The sequence below is a fragment of the Laccaria bicolor genome, genomic scaffold (genome assembly GCF_000143565.1).
Source record: "Laccaria bicolor S238N-H82 LACBIscaffold_64 genomic scaffold, whole genome shotgun sequence".
NCBI lineage: Eukaryota > Fungi > Basidiomycota > Agaricomycetes > Agaricales > Hydnangiaceae > Laccaria > Laccaria bicolor.
In genome coordinates this window covers 146,905-166,075 of record NW_001889935.1, presented here as the reverse complement: position 1 = coordinate 166,075, position 19,171 = coordinate 146,905, and the positions used below count along the sequence as shown (strand labels likewise).

General features: G+C 49.4%; 2 protein-coding genes across 2 annotated transcripts; both read right to left on the bottom strand.

Annotated features, from left to right (window-relative positions):
* Positions 1-284: 284 nt before the first annotated feature.
* Positions 285-2,230, bottom strand: LACBIDRAFT_192125 (uncharacterized protein; the record flags this gene model as incomplete). Its single annotated transcript, XM_001889228.1, has 9 exons — positions 285-438; positions 501-610; positions 667-885; positions 940-1,140; positions 1,200-1,291; positions 1,370-1,508; positions 1,563-1,697; positions 1,748-2,052; positions 2,104-2,230. 9 exons carry the CDS (start codon positions 2,228-2,230, stop codon positions 351-353), a joined length of 1,416 nt encoding a protein of 471 aa, XP_001889263.1. The 3' UTR covers positions 285-350.
* A 1,880-nt stretch (positions 2,231-4,110) lies between these two features.
* Positions 4,111-9,165, bottom strand: LACBIDRAFT_396594 (uncharacterized protein; the record flags this gene model as incomplete). Its single annotated transcript, XM_001889227.1, has 12 exons — positions 4,111-4,557; positions 4,744-5,073; positions 5,117-5,585; positions 5,667-6,326; positions 6,379-7,944; positions 7,995-8,051; positions 8,105-8,243; positions 8,299-8,423; positions 8,477-8,700; positions 8,758-8,832; positions 8,891-8,914; positions 8,973-9,165. The coding sequence occupies 12 exons, from the start codon at positions 9,163-9,165 to the stop codon at positions 4,148-4,150; spliced, it is 4,272 nt and encodes a 1,423-aa protein (XP_001889262.1). The 3' UTR covers positions 4,111-4,147.
* Between the last annotated feature and the right edge of the window lie 10,006 nt (positions 9,166-19,171).

Sequence of the window (19,171 nt, the reverse complement as noted above, 5' to 3'; positions counted from 1 at the left end):
CTCCAGGTTGCAGCTAGGCCCTAAGGTAACCTGCTACAAAATAGTGGGTGTAGCTGGAATGGGTTCTTCCTGTATGCAGAAGCTCCGACGCTCGTGTTGAAGTGGGTGTATATAGTACAATTTGAATGCACAAGGTCAACCCCCACCACCCTGGAGGAAGTCAGTCAAAGCACTTTGCTCAGTGACTTCCTTGGGACGCCTGATATTTGCTTTCGAATAGCCTGCACGTATATAGCAGCACACTGAGTGTAGCTGGAAGAGTGCCTTTCTAACAAAGTGGTTCGAAGCTCGAACGCGCGCGTTCAAGAGAGTATGTATGTAGTACAATTTGGATGCACAGCGAAAAACAATCAATCCCCTCCGCTCTGAAGGAAGTCGGTCAAAGCACTGTGATGAGCGCTTCCCTTGGGAGGCTTGATAAGCAACTCCGCCTGTTGCCTACGTAGCCACAAAACCTCAGAACTCAGTAGAACAAAGAACAAAACAATCAAACAACGTACAACCGCATACGCAAAAGCAACTTCCTATTCGTCGTCTGCATACTCTTCCCGGCTTTAATAGTACGCGCGAACAGCTCCGCACGATAATCTGTCTTCTTAGCTTGCAAGATCTATCCAAAAGCGTCAGTTTGTGGTCTGGTGGTATCGGGGAGAAGAGGAAGCTGACCTTGTTCTGGCTATCGACCCGGGCTTGTATAGCCCCACTCTGTATCAACGCAACGACTTGCTGCTCGACCTCCTCGACGGTCCACCCAAACGCAGCGCTCATCCGCTCGAGCTTGATAGTGGCGAAGGGCTGGAAGTACAGCACCACGGCCCAGTTCCGAATAAGGTTCGTCAGGTCGTGTACGTGGGGGCAGAGGTGGATATCGACGTAGTGACGTGTCTGATATATCATGCAAGTCAAACGATCGTTTCAAGAAATGAAGGAAGCACGTACGGAGTACCGTGACAAGAGCTCCAAAACAGTCTTGAAGTTGCTGTTCATGTAAGCTGCGATCAACTCCCTAATATATGGCTCCTGCTCGATATAAGCCCCAAAGATTGAATTCTCAAGAACCCGGCTCTTGATTGCCGAGCGAGAGAAGCTAGCGAGAGCGCAGAGGGTGCCAAAGATTGCGATATCGCCCGGGGCTATAAGCTACACCCACCACGTCAGAGGATGCTCATAACCCAGTCAGACAAACGAACCTTGCCAACCCAATCCCCCAAATCCTTCGCCGGGCCCAACTTCAAAAAGCACTGTGCAGCTTTCTCGTAGTTCGCTTGCCCTAGATACGACAGTGCGCTCGCTAGGTCTAGCTTAGATTGATAGGTATCCCTTTCTGCTGACGATCCACTGCCAAGAGTGCCCTTTTTCTTCGCTGCACCGGCAGCGGTGGTGGCCATCGCCAAATCGCCGCCGTTGTTGGATGATGAGGCTGCGGCGGATGCGGCGGAGTCAAGAGCTGCATCTGCTTTGAAAACGTATGTTGTTAGATGAGAGTAGTTGCGTTGTTCGATCATGAGCTGAAGGAAGCAGAATCAGCGTACAAGTCCAAAAGTAGACTCAATGGCTCGTACCTCGAGTATAGAAAGACACATGTCGAGGACATGCTGGCTGGTCGTGCAGAACTCGCGTGACTTTGTGTAATGTTTCAGCGAAGTGGCATAATCCCCCGTTGACCTATAAAAGTCACCCAAATCACGATGGGCCATCTTCACCATCATTCAGCCTTGAGAAAAATCCTCGAAAAGAAAGCACATACCCTAATGCTCTCCTTGATCATGTTGTTGCTATAAGTCTTTAGTTCGACTTCCAACTTTGTCCGCTCTGCTTGATTTTTCGCGATGATCTCGTCCATCCACTTTGTATCGAGCTGTGCGAGGTCCAATGGGTTTGGAAGGGGCATATCCAACGCGTTGCTCGTCTGCTCATACGCTGTTAACAGGGCCTGGTACAAGGTGGGGTCGCGCGATTGATGGATGTGCTGCACGCAGAGCTGGAAGGCCTCCATCGCGATTGAGGGACAGATGCTGGCGATGTGGATGAGGCGGTCGATAGCAGTTCGGTCTTGGACGATGGTCAGCACAACGATGAAGATGAGGAGGAATAATGAGTTACCTGTGTAGTTGGCGATGTAGCCCTCGAGGTCGAAAGGGTGGGCATCGTCGACGGGGACAATGATGGGGCGTCGTGGAGACTGACCGGAGCCGCCTTGCTGGCTTTCTTCGATGATATCGATGTCCATGATCGCGTGTTTTGTCGTTATAGGCGATGGTGAGGAGAAGGTTAAGATTTCCTTTTACAGATGACTCATAAATGGGCACAGCTCAAGACTCAACGGAACCAGTAAAATTCGCAAAATGTATCTACCCAAACCCTTCCGTTCGAAAAAATGCTAGTGCCTAAAAACGTCGTATGTCCTTATAACTGAAGTCCCTTCATGTAATGGCCTTAGCGTGACAAGAATCCGTTTGTGGATGAACATGTCTGGAGGATCGTCTGAGTCGTTGTTCGGAAGGGTAGACCAAGGGAAGACAGGGTGTTGTTCGTGGCAGAAGCCAACATTTCCTCGTGAGATTCAACCGCATGCGCTTCCAACATTTTCTTCTTCACCTCCTGAGCTTTTCCGCCTCCCGAAGCCTCTTCTCCACGGCTTCATGTCCCTTGAGTATATCCTCTGGTGCGCCTCCACAGGCGGGATATACGATGTTCCCTAGTGTGGCTCTACGATTTCGGGGACCTGGCTGAGTCCCGGGTTTATTTTACTGTCGGTGGTCAAACCGAAGAAGAAGCCACATACTAGAAACGCGACCAGAAGGGATCCATGTCTGTGCCATGGCTTCCAGAAACAAGGACAGGAACCACAAACTAACGACCATGAGCGCTGCCAAAATGCAATAAAAGACCAGAAGAACGAACGGAGTCGAAGTTGGGGTTGCTCCCAGAATATTGCGGGGTGAAAGAAAACCCACATGAAGACGAACACAAAGCATTCAACCCAATAGGAAAGAAAGGCTTAACAACAAACGTATAGCCCTCGGTCGTGATAAATAGAAGAAAGAAGCTCCCTCCAGAACTTTCAACCACAATTTGAAAAGAAAAGAAACAAACGTGCACAGGATGCCCGCCAAACGCCACTGGCCGGGCGAAGGGATACGTGGAAGTTATCGAGAGGACAACCAAATCGAAGGAGAAGCCGCATGGAAACGCGACAAGAACAGAAGAAGGGAGGGGGTCCACGTCTGTCCAGAAACGAGCCGAAGTATGGGGAATAAAAAGGTAGGCAAGGTCACACAACAGCTCGTCGCACTCAAAAAAGGACAGGCAGGATCCACAAACTCCCCGCGACCCAAACGAAGCGGAAGCTGGGGGTAATGAAATTGAAAATGGAAAAATCAACATGATGACGCCGATCGTCAAGCCCAAGCTCGACCTTCAAGACGTGGGGTGTTTCTGAAAAGTGGGTCATGGATAGGGTTGAAGACTGAAAGCGAAACTTTTCCAAGTAAATTCATGACGAAGCTGCAACAGAGGCAAACGAGCAAGATGGGATGGCCCCTTGGGCAGCTACCCTTGCTTGGTGTGGGAAAAGTCCGTCTTTTGGGTGGGTGTGATGAAAAGACGGTATGAAATGTGTGATGATTAGGGTGGGCGGACGGTCGCAGCGAACAAAAGCAAAAAGAAAAGAAAAAACATGTGGTATGAAAGAAAGGGCAGAGAAACGAAAGAAAGGAGCCAAGAACAAGCAGAGAAACGAAAGAAAACGCACGCACTGCTCAATGACACTCTGACCTGCCTACACCTTCTTCAACACCCTTTGAATCCTCAGGCCGCTCCCAAGGTGAATCCTACTCTTTGAAAGCATGACAGCGCCATGCTTTGCGCCGATCCATTCCCGGTGCTGTAATTTGAATGGGTTGGAAATGACGGGCTTGCTTGGGTGGAGGTGAGTTTTGACTTTTAGATCTGCGTTGGAGTAGTTTGGTATCGATGAGGAGGAGTGGGAGGAGGAAGTGGATTGGCGTTAGGAGAAGGAGGATGAAGAAGACAGGGACCCAGATGCGTGAAGGAGGGGAAGAAGGGGAAAGGGAGCCCGTTGTGGGAGGGAGAAAACATGCATTGTGTGGAAGAATGATATGTATAATCGACAACGTGACTGTAGCTATGGTGTATAACAGCAAACCCAATCAACACCAATCATAGACTGATCAAAGTCAACTGTAGCAAAGCCAGACCGAGAAATGATAAGAATCTTGAGAGGTGTGCACAAATTGGCCTCCTTTGGCACCCACATAAAGGGGTTTTGCTCCCGAGAAGAGATAATCCAGTCTGAGTCTGCCAGATCCCAAGCAAAGCGCGCATCTCCATCACTCAAAATACCTGTCGACACATTCCATACCCGTACAGACTCGTCACGCGAGCCAGACACAATCCGTGTCCCATCACTTGAAAACGCGACCGAAGTGACCTCCCCAATGTGACCCGTCAACTCCCTCAGCTCCTCACCGGTCGATGCATCCCACACCCGCACAGACCTGTCATTTGAGCCAGACACAATCCGTGTCCCATCACCTGAAAACGCAACCGAAGTGACTGACATAGTGTGGCCCTTCAGCTCCTTCAGCTCCACACCTGATCATGCATCCCACACCCGCACAGACTCATCACTCGAGCCAGACACAATCTGTGTCCCATCGCTTGAAAATGCGACCGATTTGACCGAATGAGTGTGGCCCTTCAGCTCCTTCAGCTGCACACCTGTCGACGCATCCCACACCCGCAAAGAGTAGTCATACGAGCCAGACACAATCTGTGTCCCATCACTTGAAAATGCGACCGAATTGACCTCCCCAGTGTGGCCCTTCAGCTCCTTCAGCTCCACACCTGTTGACGCATCCCACACCCGCACAGACTTGTCCCTCGAGCCAGACACAATCCGTGTCCCATCGCTTGAAAATGCAACCGAGTTGATACTGCCAGTGTGGCCCTTCAGCTCCTTCAGCTCCACACCTGTTGATGCATCCCACACCCGCACAGACTTGTCACTCGAGCCAGACACAATCTGTGTCCCATCGCTCGAAAATGCGACTGAATCCGGAAGTGTGGCCCTTCAACTCCTTCAGCTCCACACCTGTCGATGCATCCCACACCCGCAAAGAGTAGTCACACGAGCCAGACACAATCTGTGTCCCATCGCTCGAAAATGCGACCGAATGAATACCGTCAGTGTGGCCCTTCAGCTCCTTCAGCTCCACACCTGTTGATGCATCCCACACCCGCACAGACTTGTCCCTCGAGCCAGACACAATCCGTGTCCCATCGCTTGAAAATGCAACCGAGTTGATACTGCCAGTGTGGCCCTTCAGCTCCTTCAGCTCCACACCTGTTGATGCATCCCACACCCGCACAGACTTGTCCCTCGAGCCAGACACAATCTGTGTCCCATCGCTTGAAAATGCGACCGATGCAACCAGGGAAGTGTGGCCATTCAACTCCTTCAGCTGCACACCTGTCGATGCATCCCACACCCGCAAAGAGTGTCCCACGAGCCAGACACAATGCGTGTCCCATCGCTCGAAAATGTGACCGATTGGATATGGCTATGGGGCCCTTCAACTCCTTCAACTGCACACCTGTCAATGCATTCCACACCCGCACAGACTGTCATCTGAGCCAGACACAATCTGTGTCCCATCCCTTGAAAATGCGACCGAATTGACAGTGTCAGTATGGCCCTTCAGCGCCTTCAGCTCCACACCAATTGATACATCCCACACCCGCACAGACTCATCACGCGAACCAGACACAATCCATGTCCCATCGCTCGAAAACGTGACCGAATTGACCGAATCAGTGTGGCCTGTCAGCTCCTTTAGTTCCACACCGGTCGAAGCATCCCACACTCGCACAGAATAGTCCGAGGATCCAGACACAATCCGTGTCCCATCGCTCGAAAATGCGACCGAATTGACTATCCTAGTCTGACCCTTCAGCTTCTTCAGCTCCACACCTGTTGATGCATCCCACACCCGCACAGACTTGTCATACGAGCCAGACACAATCCGTGTCCCATCACTCGAAATCACGACTGATCTAATTGATGCCCCAGCTGATATGGTCATCAATGGCAAATCAATAACTCCTTTGGTATGTGTAAAGGCAGGGATGCGAGTGAATTGGTTTTTCCACTTTTGAGAGAGACTGGTGTTCCGTGACCATGTTGCCAACGCCGAGATGTACAGGTGCGGCGTCGATTTGGCAGCGGGGCTCCCAGTGAAATAAGTAGCGAAGTTGGCAGCTTCACCAATGTCACGCGCCAATTCTAAAAAATCGTTCCCGCACTAGTTGACAGCATTAGTTGTTGCAGTACGGCTCAAACTTTACAATTCATACCTTCATAACCCACTCACGTGCACGTTGAAGCATCGGAGTACACTGATTGCGTACGCTAAGCAGGTTCATGGCCTCAATCCAGAACAGGACACGAATTTGAAGGAACTCCGAAAGGCAGCGGAGGAGATTATCGATACTGATGAACTGGGGTGAGGGCAAGTGGTGAGCCCAGTGCTGAGATGAGTACCTCAGAACGGCACTGATGTTTTTGTTAACCTGTTCGGCCAGCGCTACGGCGTTATCACTGTCAAACAGGAAGGATGATGGTATATTGCCCATATTAAATCGCAGTCCAGACTTCATTATCTGGAAGCAAGATTTGCCGAGAAGATTGTGATGGGTGGGCACATTGCATGAAAATGCAAAGTCCTTCTCACCGATGCGGAAGTTTGACCGTGCTGGATCAAAAACGAAGTCAGGAAAAGAGGCGTGGTACCAAAAAACTCGATCGTCTTGGGAATAAAGCACAGCGTGGAGATCATCCAGAACAGCCTGTGCAACTTCATTGTCGCCGTCCGCGATGAGCGCAGCAACGGTGGAGATGGACGTGCGTTCAGCCGTACATAGGAAGGTGTAAAGGATGCGCAACCTGCAAATCAACATCTCTCCCTCCATATCTTTGAAGGTGTCCCACATAATTCGACGGTACAATTCATCAATCGAGGATGTAGCCTTGCCCGCGGAACCAAGGAGGTCTTTGAGCATCTTTGCCTGCTCACGAACAGTGGTTGAGCGATGTCGGGTCAAGTACTTCACCGCAGTTGCAGCGTAGATGAAGAGACCATCAACCCGCTGCTCAAGCTCAGTCAGCTCTGGAGTGCCGTCAAGCTTCTTCAGCTTGTCTTTGAAGTATATCCTGATGTCTGACTTAGCCTCCTCAATCGGCACATCTTGGAGACGACAGACGGCCTCGGACGTGAATGCTTTGCAGCGCTCAACGAGTTCAGGATCTGACCGGCTTGTCACAAGAAACTTGAGACCTCTTAGGTCGTATTTGTCAATTGTGTGGAGTAGGTCGCCTAGAAATGCCGATCCTCCTTCGCCCTCGATCTCATCAAGAGCATCGATGACGATCAGGTACAGCCGCGGTCCTAAACCCCGTGTGCTTTCAGACTGCTGCCAAGGCCCGACAAGAAGATCCGACAGCTGGGTGGCAACATCGAATTTGACAGAGTCGAATTTGTCGGCATCATGCAAGGCGTCTGCATAGGGTTTGCATTTACGAGCAAACTGGTAGGCGATGGTGGGAAGGATACGGGTCTGGGCTCGCGTTTCTTCAAATTGTCGGGAGCAGAAAAAGTTGCCGCCCAAGACGGTATGTTGGTTGGGATTGGCATCTTGCGCGAACACTTTGGCTATGGTATATGCAATGGTGGTTTTGCCGGATCCAGCTTGACCGGTCAGCCAGAAGACACGCGGGCTGGCCGATGAGCAATCGTTAGCCCATTTCGTGATGTCCTCCAATATCTTGACACGCGTTCCGTCCGTGCACGCTTCGCGCTTCAGGCCATGTCCTTCAAAGACGGTTCTGTGGTCAGCCTTCTCGGAGGGATTCAAACGCTCTCTCTGTACAATTAATCAGTGCAGATTGCAGACCAGGGAACATAAATACTTACCTTGGTGTCATCTTGTATTTGTCTCGCCGTTTGCTGGATGCTTATCGTCATTTCGAACTGGGAACGACGAATGTGAATATACAGAACCTTGTAGAATGAATGGTACACACAAACCAGGACGTGGTGGCCTCTTCGACTCGTTGAAAAATTTGCCGGATCCTTGTCCCATACGCTTCGTAGTCTACTACCTTTATAAGGAGTGATTCATTGGCCAGAGCCTTCAACTTCTGCATTTCTTCCCCAATGATCCTGGATGGTGACATGTTCGTTATGGTATCCTATTGGTGCACGAAAGACGACGTACTTTTTGAAATTCTCCATCGCCTCCTCGGCGGCCTTACCACTAACTTCCTTGCTCTCCACAGTCAGGAGTCTGTTTGCCGTTCTTTCGAGAAGTTGTACAAGCCCGTCTTTGTTGCTTCCAACCGCCTGATATAATAGTTAATTAGCGCCTAAAAGATAAATAAGAGACGACAACCTACATCTTTCATTTCGATGATCACTTTAGCGATGGAGAATGCCATCTGGACCGGATTTGCACTGACACATCCCGGCACCTTCTTGAGGAGCGTTTCCGTGAACCGCCCAGCCACTTTAACACCCTCTCTTGCAGTCGCCTTCCAATCCGAGGCCTGAGGTTGAGTATTCGTTGAGACTGGTCCCGCAACAGGAGTGAAAGTGAGACTGGCTTTGCGGTTGTCCCCTTCTACACGAGTCCGATATCAACCTGTCAGACACAAAGACTCGGCAAATCGCATCTCACCTTGACCCACGGCGGACTCCTGCAGATCTAGAACACTTGACGAAGGTCTTGCTGACTGGGAGGGGACGGTAGGATCTGGAGGATGAGCTGAATCGGCTATGTCTGCGAGGTAGGAGTCCAGGACAGTACATACTGTTATTCAAGATAGCATTGCCGCCTGGACACCAGTTAAGTCACCGTCGACAACACTAAGATGGAGTCAATAGTATACTTACTTGAAGCCGGCGGCTCTGCATTTCCTGCATCGGTTGCATGGTGAGCGCCTGATGCAGAGGAGACAGTGGAATTCGACTGGTAAGCCGAGTCGTTGGCAGAATTGGGTCGCTTGATCAGATCTCGAAAGAGTTTTCCTATCCCTCTGGATTTCTTCTTCGATTTCTTTGCAGTGGGCGAGGTTTGGTCGGCCATGATTATGAGCGCGAGAGATGAGGACAAGGGAAGACACGGCGGGGCAGTGTTAGGGCGTCTGTCATTTCGTGCAACTTGCGGGGTATTGAAGCAAGTGGTGCCTGGATTAATACCAGAGGGGTTTTGACTGAGTTGTGGTGCGCATCGAGGGTTGAACGTTGAGATTGGAGATTGTCTGGAAGTTCTCAGTTCACATAAATCCGCAATCTTGAAGGCGTAGCAATGGGGCGTTTTAACTGGATTGTAGTTGTGGTGGTGGTCGTACAGGCCAAAATCGAACTTAGTCATCTCTCCAGTTCCCGTGTGCATTTCGCATACACACTAAAAAACCATATTGAACATCCTAAAAACCAGAAAACGTCCGAGTCCGTACGTTACTCAGTCCTTCAGTAAGTAACAAAGGGTTCACGTCGGGAAAATCCCAATAATATTGAACATCAGCACACTCTGTCCTTCCTCACCCAACAACTGACATTCCACGAAATGAGAACCTCGTCCAACATAATGGTCGATCATCTTCAACCTACATGTGCGCGGGGTAGAAGAGTAAGAAGAAGAAGGAAAAGAAGGAAAGAGCAACGTACGTAGGTATAGCATCCCCAATATCCGCCGCATTCCCAATAACCTTCGAACCCGCATAATTATCATCAACCTAACACTCAACCGAACACCCCTCCCCAACAACACCCACCGGCTCCCTCAAATAACACACCCCAATATCCCCGCCACCAACCTGTATCGGTATCCTCAGCTTACTCGTCGGAAGCGCTGAATGCCAATAATGCGCAGCTGTAATCAGGGCATCCCCACCACTCCCACTGGGATGGTGAGCGTACCAGCCGGAGCCGTAGAACAATGACGGTGGTAAGGGGTTGATGAGGTCGTTTGCGGAGACGCAGAATGGGGCGATCTCTTCGAAGGGCCTGTTCCCGTTTGGTCGGGTTTTGATTCGGCCAGAAGGGACGGTGAGGAGTTGGGGGGAAGACGAAGAGGAGCAAGACGAATCCCCCCGGTCTTTCATAGCTGCTGCAGCGGCAGCAACTGCCATCTTCTTTTCCACAGCTGCGTCAACGGCTATATCACCCTTTTCTGGCTCAGGTACTCCAGGGCGTTGACCAATGCCGCCAAATAGACCATGGGCGTCACCTGCACCTCCTGCAGTGTGCACTGGGACAGCTTCGTAAGAAGACCCAGTAGCCACGCTCCACGCCGTACATATCTGGCTCTGGAAGTACGCCACGAGTATCTCCGAAATGAGTTCATGCCCTGCAAGGCTGGCAAGGACGGGATCGACAAAGTACTTCGGAATGGACTTGGGATCACGCATGTAGTCGAGGAAGAGGGAAGATTTCACAGAAACGTGTGGGACGTCGTAGAACTGCGCGACGATGTTGTGCCAGTGGTCTGGTCCTGCAAAAACCGTGTGTTTGGTGTGTTTGTGGCGAGAAATGGCCGAGGAGGACGGCGGGTTTGTCGGGCCTGATGAGGATGGAGCGGACGAGGATTTCAAAGTGGTCGATCATGTCTTGATTCCTGTGGGAGGGATTAGTCTCGATGCTAGAGGAAGAAGTGGGAGAAGGAGGATGATTGAATGTTAAAGAAAAGTTTTGATTGAGAAAAGCTGAAGGATGAAGGAGATGAGGACGAAATGGGGAGACAAAGGCGGGGCGTTACTAGGATGATTCAACATCCAGTAAGACCAGAAAAACCAAAAGAGTCCAAGTCGAGACTGCTACCAAAATATTGCGAACTGAAGGAAAAGCCGAGAAGACGAGCGCAAAGCATTCAATCCGATGGAAAAGAAGCAGAAAAGCGGTCACATTTAGCTGACAGAAGGGAAACCCTGATGGGTCGCGATATACAAAAGGAACGAAAAAAGGAAAGACGCTCCCTCAGGAGCTTTCAGACACAAGCGAGAAAGAAAAAGAAAGAAAGAAACATGCACAGCTGCCCGCCAAATACCACTAGAGGACATCTGGAAGTTACAAAGAGGGCGAAGAGAGAAAGGGAGGGGGTCACACTTCTGCCAAAAACGAGCAAAAGTACGAGAAAGAAGGGAGGTAAGGTGAAAGAAAGAAAGAAAGAAAGGACAAGGATTCACCGAACACCCCCGACCCTCAACGAAGAGGATGAAATTTGACAATCGAAAAAAGTCAAGCTCAAACTCGACCCCCAACAAGGCATGACAAGAAAGAAAGGCAAAAGTCCTCGGTCGCGATGAATAGAAGAAAGACGCTCCTTCTGGAGCTTTCAAGAAAGAAAGAAATGCACAGGATGAAGCTGAGTGGGCGAGAGTGGATCAAAAGGACGAGCAAATCGAAGGAGAAGCTGCATGAAAACACGGCAAGAAGAAAGAGGGTCCACGTCTTCCAAAAACGAGCAGAAGTATGAGAGATAAAAGGTAGGCTCGTCGTGCACAAATAAAGATAAACTCCCGACCAACAACGAGGGAAATGTCTGAGCGAGGGGGGGTAATGAAGTTGAAAGTGGGGAAATCAACACGACAACCCCAATCGTCAAGGGGCTTCAAAACGCAGGGTGTTTTTGGGAAATGGGAGATGGAGAAAGATTGGATGGGTAGGGCACTGGAAGCGAGAGTCTCCAGGGGAAAAAATGGGTAAGAAGCTGGGTTACCTATGAGGGAGAATGGTCGTCATAGCTGAAGGCAAAGCTGACGGAAGATGTGAAAAAGGGTAAAGTCGTAATGAAGACATGGCAGAGGTCAATGGAGGATGTGAAAAGTATGAAGCCACGGGAGAACATGATCGAGAAAACGAGCAAGATAGGATGGCCTCGTGGGCGGCTACCCTTGCTTGGTGTGGGAAAGTCCATATTATGGGCGGGGGTGACGATAAGGCGGCAATGAGGTGTGTGATAAGAAGGGTGGGGGCAAGGTGGTCGATAACGAACAGTAGCAAAAGAAAAGGGTGGTACGAGAGAAACGAAAGGAGCGAAAGAAACGAAAAGAAAACGTACGGTTCACCCTCTGTATCCAGCTCAGTAATAACCAAATCCGTCTGATCCAGTAAATGGTGCGAATTGCAATACCCAAAGTATCCCGAATTCGTGCGTCTCAAAGCGCCGTTTGTCAGTTCCGTAGCCAGGTGTGGAAAGACGGTGTTCCACCATTGGGAGAAGCGGGAGGGGTAGCATGTAGGGGAGATAGGGTCGTCCCTGCTCCGTGGCATGCTGACACTGCGTAGGCGTTCGTATGTGAGTTTCTGGGTGGAAAGAGGAAGAGGAAGGAAAAGGAATACCTGAACCGCCCAGAACAGAGATAGTAACACTCTGCCCCGCCAGCGCCTTATTCAACACCTTCGGAATCCTCGCACCGCTGACCAGGTGCATCCCAAGTGCATCCTCCTCTTCGAAAGCGTGACTGCGCCATACTTTGCACTGATCTTCCCTCAGACAGCAACTGGGACGAAAGTCGAATGCGCTTGTGATGAATTATTGACGGGTTCAGTCGAGTTGGGGTAATCCTTGGCTTTTATATCTGCGTTCAAGTAGTTTGGTATCGATGAAGTGGCTTGGCGTTAAAAGGCGGAGGATGGAGAAGACTGGGACACGTGCTTAGAGAAGAAAAGGGGGGGGGGGAGAAGAAGGGGAAAGGTAGCCCATTGTGGGTGAGCGCTTGAGTTGTGAAAGGGAGGAGAGATGGGGTTGGTCTGGAAGAGTTTCGACAGGAAAAGGAGTGTGGAAGCAACAATCTCGAGTCGAGTGTGTGACGCGTCCAAACGTTTGATACGCCAACGTGACCAACCACGGCTTGCTGGGTTGCCTTTCTCCTTACAACGAACCAGTTGAACTCACTTAATTCTGTGATATCAAGCGTCGAGATATGGATGAGGGATCTACAACGTTGGTGATGTTCTTTACGTTTGTTTTCAAGTTTTAGGTTCTTTGCTCATATCATGCTAGATATATATATACCCGAGGCGTTCTTGCGAGTAGAGGTGGTCGGGTAACTTTGAAGGATCCCACATCCCTGCGTACTATGGTAATGGAGTAATGGATCAAACGGCAAGGCTAGCCTTGGGTGCGTCTATTTCTTCTTACCGGATGATCCTGACCCACCGACAAAGGTCTACAAAAGATTGCGGGCAAGAAGACTCCCTGGCGCGAAGCTTGAATGAATACTTCTTGAATTCATCCTGCTATACAGCCAGTACACTACCGGAAATCCATAGGGATTACGCCACAAATCGATTCCTTGATTTTTTGGGGTTGGGTCCGACTCCAGCTCCTCTGCGTTCAACACCACCATCCGGTACGACAAGATTGCCGAACCAGCTGGACTAGGTTCTTGAGAATCGTTAACCAGCTCGACGCGCAAGTTCATGAGCCAGGTGTTCTCTTGACCGAATCTCGCCAATCTCACATCCTTTTCCGTGCAAAACCGCAAGCGCATCTCCTACGTGCTCTTCGGCACTTGTGGCCAGTTCAGAGGCTGATCTCCCATCCACAAGGCACCTCCTTCCCAATAGTTCGATGGTCTGATCATTCCCGCTGGCAGCTCTATCAAAAGCTAATTGAACTTCTCTGGAATCGACCACACTTAATCGACGATGACCACAGCCTCTTCCTTGAGGTCGTTGCGCGCCATCACTCTTTGTAGAACGTCGTCCGCCAAGCTGGAGCATCTGTGGAGTGGGATGAAGAGGGCCTCGGGATCGTTAGGGGAAACGTGAGTGGGCGAGAAAGGAAGCTACGATCTTGGATATCAAGAATATAGAAATGACCGTGAGCCAACACTTGAGGAGGCCTACAGGATGATGCCAGCTCGGTTCGTGAACATGTATGGTGGTGCACAACTGGGACAGTGCTTCGGTTGAGATTCCGGTATGATTTACAATGTCGAAGCTTTAGAAACGTTGGATCCATGTCGCGCCACTCCCGTCAAACGAGAAAAGCCGCAGGATGGAGATGGGGTTGCAAGTGAACCAGCGCTAACGCCACTTGGAAGATCAGTGCTTGAGATGGCGTGGTTTGAGGGTATAGCCTTGACAAGCTTTGCATCGCCCTAGGGACGAAAGTGAAAGCTGATGGGACCGTGTATGTTCACAGCTGCAGGTTGCAGCTAGGCCCTAAGGTAACCTGCTGCAAGATAGTGGGTGTAGCTGGAAGGGGTCCGTTCCGTATGCACAGGCACTAACGCGTGTTGAAGTGGGTGTATATAGTACAATTTTGAATGCACAACAAATCCTGACTGCCCTGGACGAAGTCAATCAAAGCACTGTGCTGAGTGATGCCGTTCTGCACGCAAAAATGTTTGAAGCTCGAACGCGCGCGTTCAAGAGAGTATGTATGTAGTACAATTTGGATGCACAGCGAAAACAATGCGCTCTGCAAGAAATCAGTCAAAGCACTGTGATGAGGGCTTCCTTTGGGAGGCTTAATAATAAACTCCGCCTGTTGCCTACGGACAAAACATCAGAGCTCAGTAGAACAAGAACAAGACAATCAACGTACAACCACATACGCAAACGCAGCTTCCTATTCGTCGCCTGCATACTCTTCCCGGCTTTGATCGTACGCGCGAACAGCTCCGCACGATAATCTGTCTTCTTAGCTTGCAAGATCTATTCAACAGCGTCGGTTTGTGATTCGATGGTAACGGAGAGGGCAAAGAAACCCCACCTTGTTTTGGCTATCGACCCGGGCTTGCATAGCCCCACTCTGTATCAACGCAACGACTTGCTGCTCGCACCCAAACGCAGCGCTCATCCGCTCGAGCTTGATAGTGGCGAAGGGCTGGAAGTAGAGCACCACGGCCCAGTTCCGAATAAGGTTCGTCAAGTCATGTACATGCGAGCAGAGGTGGATATCGACGTAGTGACGTCTGATATATCATGCAAGTCAAACGATCGTTTCAAGAAATGAAGGAAGCACGTACGGAGTACCGCGACAAGAGCTCCAAAACAGTCTTGAAGTTGCTGTTCATGTAAGCTGCAATCAACTCCCTAATATATGGCTCCTGCTCGATATAAGCCCCAAAGATTGAATTCTCAAGAACCCGGCTCTTGATTGCCGAGCGAGAGAAGCTAGCGAGAGCGCAGAGGGTGCCAAAGATCGCGATATCGCCCGGGGCTATAAGCGACATCCACCACGTCGGAGGATACTCATAACTCCAATCAGACAAACGAACCTTGCCAACCCAATCCCCCAAATCCTTCGCCAGGCCCAACTTCAAGAAACGCTGAGCAGCCTTCTCGTAATTCGCTTGCCCCAGATACGACAGTGCGCTCGCTAAGTCTAGCTTAGATTGATAGGTATCCCTTTCTGCTGACGATCCACTGCCAAGAGTGCCCTTTTTCTTCGCTGCACCGGCAGCGGTGGTGGCCATCGCCAAATCGCCGCCGTTGTTGGATGATGAGGCTGCGGCGGAGTCGAGAGCTGCACCTGCTTTGAAAACGTATGTTGTTAGATGAGAGTAGTTGCGTTGTTCGATCATGAGCTGAAGGGAGCAGAATCAGCATACAAATCCAACAGTAGACTCAATGACTCGTACCTCGAGTATAGAAAGGCACATGTCGAGGACATGCTGGCTGGTCGTGCAGAACTCGCGGGATTTGGTGTAATGTTTCAGCGAAGTGGCATAGTCCCCCGTTGACCTATAAAAGTCACCCAAATCGCGATGGGCCATCTTCACCGTTCGTCCAGTCTCAGAAAGAAACCTCAGAGAAAGCAAGCACATACCCTAATGCTCTCCTTGATCATGTTATTGCTATATGTCTTTAATTCGACTTCCAACTTTGTCCGCTCCGCTTGATTTTTCGCGATGATCTCGTCCATCCACTTTGTGTCGAGCTGTGCAAGGTCCAGTGGGTTCGGAAGGGGCAGATCCAGCGCGTTGCTCGTCTGCTCGTACGCTGTTAAGAGTGCCTGGTACAAGGTGGGGTCGCACGATTGATGGATGTGCTGCACGCAGAGCTGGAAGGCCTCCGTCGCGATTGAGGGACAGATGCTTGCGATGTGGATGAGGCGGTCGATAGCAGTTCGGTCTTGGACGATGGTCAGCATAACGATGAAGATGAAGAGGAACAATGACCTACCTGTGTAGTTGACGGTGTAGCCCTCGAGGTCGAAAGGGTGGGCATCGTCGATGGGGACATGATCGCGTGTTTTGTCGTTGTGGGCGGTGGTGAGAAGGTTAAGATTTCCTTTTATAGATGACTCATAATGCATAAATGGGCACAGCTCAAGACTCAACGGAACCAGTAAAATTCGAAAAATGTATCTACCCAAACCCTTCCGTTCGAAAAAATGCTAGTGCCTAAAAAGGTCGTATGTCCTTATAACCGAAGTCCTTTCAAAGAATGGCCTTAGCGTGACAAGAATCCGTTTGTGGATGAACATGTCTGGAGGATCGTCTGAGTGTTGGGAAGGGTAGACAGGGAGTTGTTCGTGACAGAACATCATCCCAGCAGCCAACATTTCCTCGTGAGATTCAACCGCATGCACTTTAGACATTTTCTTTTTCACCTCCCTCAGCTTTTCCGCCTCCCGAAGCCTCTTCTCCACGGCTTCATGTCTAGTTAGTTCAGTCACATGGGTCCAATAACAACGGAACAGCCGGACGTGACAATCAGTCGTAGTGAACGGGTCAGCCGGGGTGGCCGGTTTGATTGCCATTGTTCCATTGGCAACGAAGCGGCCGGTTTCTGACCCTGGCAGGGTTTACGCTCCCGCGGCGGAACCACTTTTTCAACCGACGGGCTCTGACCACGTCCCGACGGGCTCTCAGCCCATCCTGATGGAACTACAAAAAAATTTAACTGGGGCCTCTCTCCCCTTACTTACATCCATCTAGATCTGTATAGTGTTGCCGCGTTTTTTTAACAGCTTATTTTTTGTTTCTTTTATACAGAGCGGAGTTTTCACTCGAATTTTACGTTCTTAGATCTCCCATGTAGATGAGAAGTAGACCTAAATTTTTAAAAAAAGATCGCCAAAAACGACCGAGATTTGATTGAGAGATTCAACCGGCTTTGAAAAAAAGCCGGCTCATTTGAGCTGCGACTTGGCGACCAGCTAAACGTAAATAGCTCAACGAAAACGTAATGCTTTTTTACGTTCTTTTTTTTATAATTTAGATCTACTTCCTATCTATCTGGAGAGTCCAAGAACGTAAAGTTCAAATAATAATTACGCTCTCTATAAGCGAAACAAGAATTTACCGGCTAAAAAACGCGGCATCACTAGATCTGTAGCATAATGTATCTTAATCTTTATCTCATCCAACTCCTGCAAGATAGTCTCCATATCAACCAAAAACTGAATTTTGTCCCAACAGGGAAACACTCACCTTGTAGTTAAGAAATGAAAGCTTTTCATTTAGCTACTCACACCTTGTCTACTCATTTGTGGCTCCATTGGGGTGTCAAACTAGTGTTTGAAAGTCCGGTTCGGTCCGGTTTTTTGATGCCCAGGGGCGTTAACTGTAACCGTAACCGGTCTGCCTTTCCCCCAGAAGTCAAAAGACCAGACCGGACCGCAAAAAGACCGCAGACTGCGGTTTTTTGCGGTCTATAGACCGGTTTCGGTCTGCATCAGTTTTAACCGGTTTATGACCGGTCTTTAGGCCAATATTTTAAAATTATGAATCGGTAAATGTATTAACATCTCTAATAGCTTCAAAACGAGCCCAAGAACGTTAAATTCCGTTAGGAATTGGTGCTTCTATAAAATAAGTCTGGTACATCTATTATTCCCAAAAGTAATTTACATTTTAATTCATATCTCTCTCGTTTTTTTACCAAATCGTACGTTCTTGGGTGCGTTTTAAAGGGTATTTAAGGGGCTACAAAAGACCGGTCCAAACCGGTCAAGACCGGTTCACGTTAACCGGTTTTTTTGCGGTCTTTACATTTCAAAAATAAAAGACCATAACCGCAGGTCCGGTCTTTTGCGGTCTTGGTCCGGTCTGGTTACGGTCTTTTTCCAGTCACGAGACCGGACTTCCAAACACTATGTCAAACTGGAATTGATGGTTCTGTTGGGGATGTCTCTGTCAGGGTGTTTGACATTGAGATTGAAGGCGCCATGGGGGATGTTTCCGTCGGGGTGTTTGACATTGAAATTGAAGGTGCCGCAGGGGATGTCACCATCAGGGTGTTTGAGGTTGAGATTGAAAGTGCTGCGGAGGATGTTGCCATTGGGGTGTTTGAGGTTGAGATTGAAGGCGCCGTGGGGGATGTCTCCGTCAGGGTGTTTGACTTTGAAATTGAAGGTGCTGCAGGGGATGTCTCCGTCGGGGTGTTTGAGGTTGAGATTGAAAGCACCACAGAGGATGTTGCTGTCAGGGTGTTTGAGGTTGAGATTGAAAGCGCTGCAGAGGATGTTGCCATCGGGGTGTTGTTAGGGTACCATCTCAATACTTGTCCTTTTATTCTCATTTTGGCTCATTTTGGCACATTAAACCTTTTGTCTGTTTCTGTATTACCTGACTGGTATTTACTAGTTGTACTCACGTCCACTATTACATAAGTAGTTGTATTCTGTGGGTATTGTACTTGATGCGTCGACGAACGCGTTCAAACACGAACTCCTTTCACGTGTTGTACACTTGTTTGGTTTGCAAGTCGTTGTTAGGATCACAAGTCTTTGTTAGGATCGGAAGTCTAACCAAACATATCTGAACAAGAGAAATGTTTGTAAACAAGAAGATGGAATATTGTAGCAAGGATAAGAACAATCTAGATACTTCTCAAATACTATTGTACTTGTATTTAAATAGAGTGAAATGCTAGAAGTAAGGTATCTTACTTTTAACCCCAACTTTACCAGTTCCTTGAACTAAGGTGTTTCTTGAGTGAATTGATAAGGCTACGCGCTATCAATTAACTCGGACCAATCGTTAAGGCTTTGCGCTAACGATCGCGGTCCTCAAGCAACGCAAACAAAGTATGGTTAAAGACTCTCGACGTTTCTAGGAAACCCCCCTTACTCTTTACAACTCAATCATATCATATCTGACTCTACGTACAATTACTCTAGTCTTGTT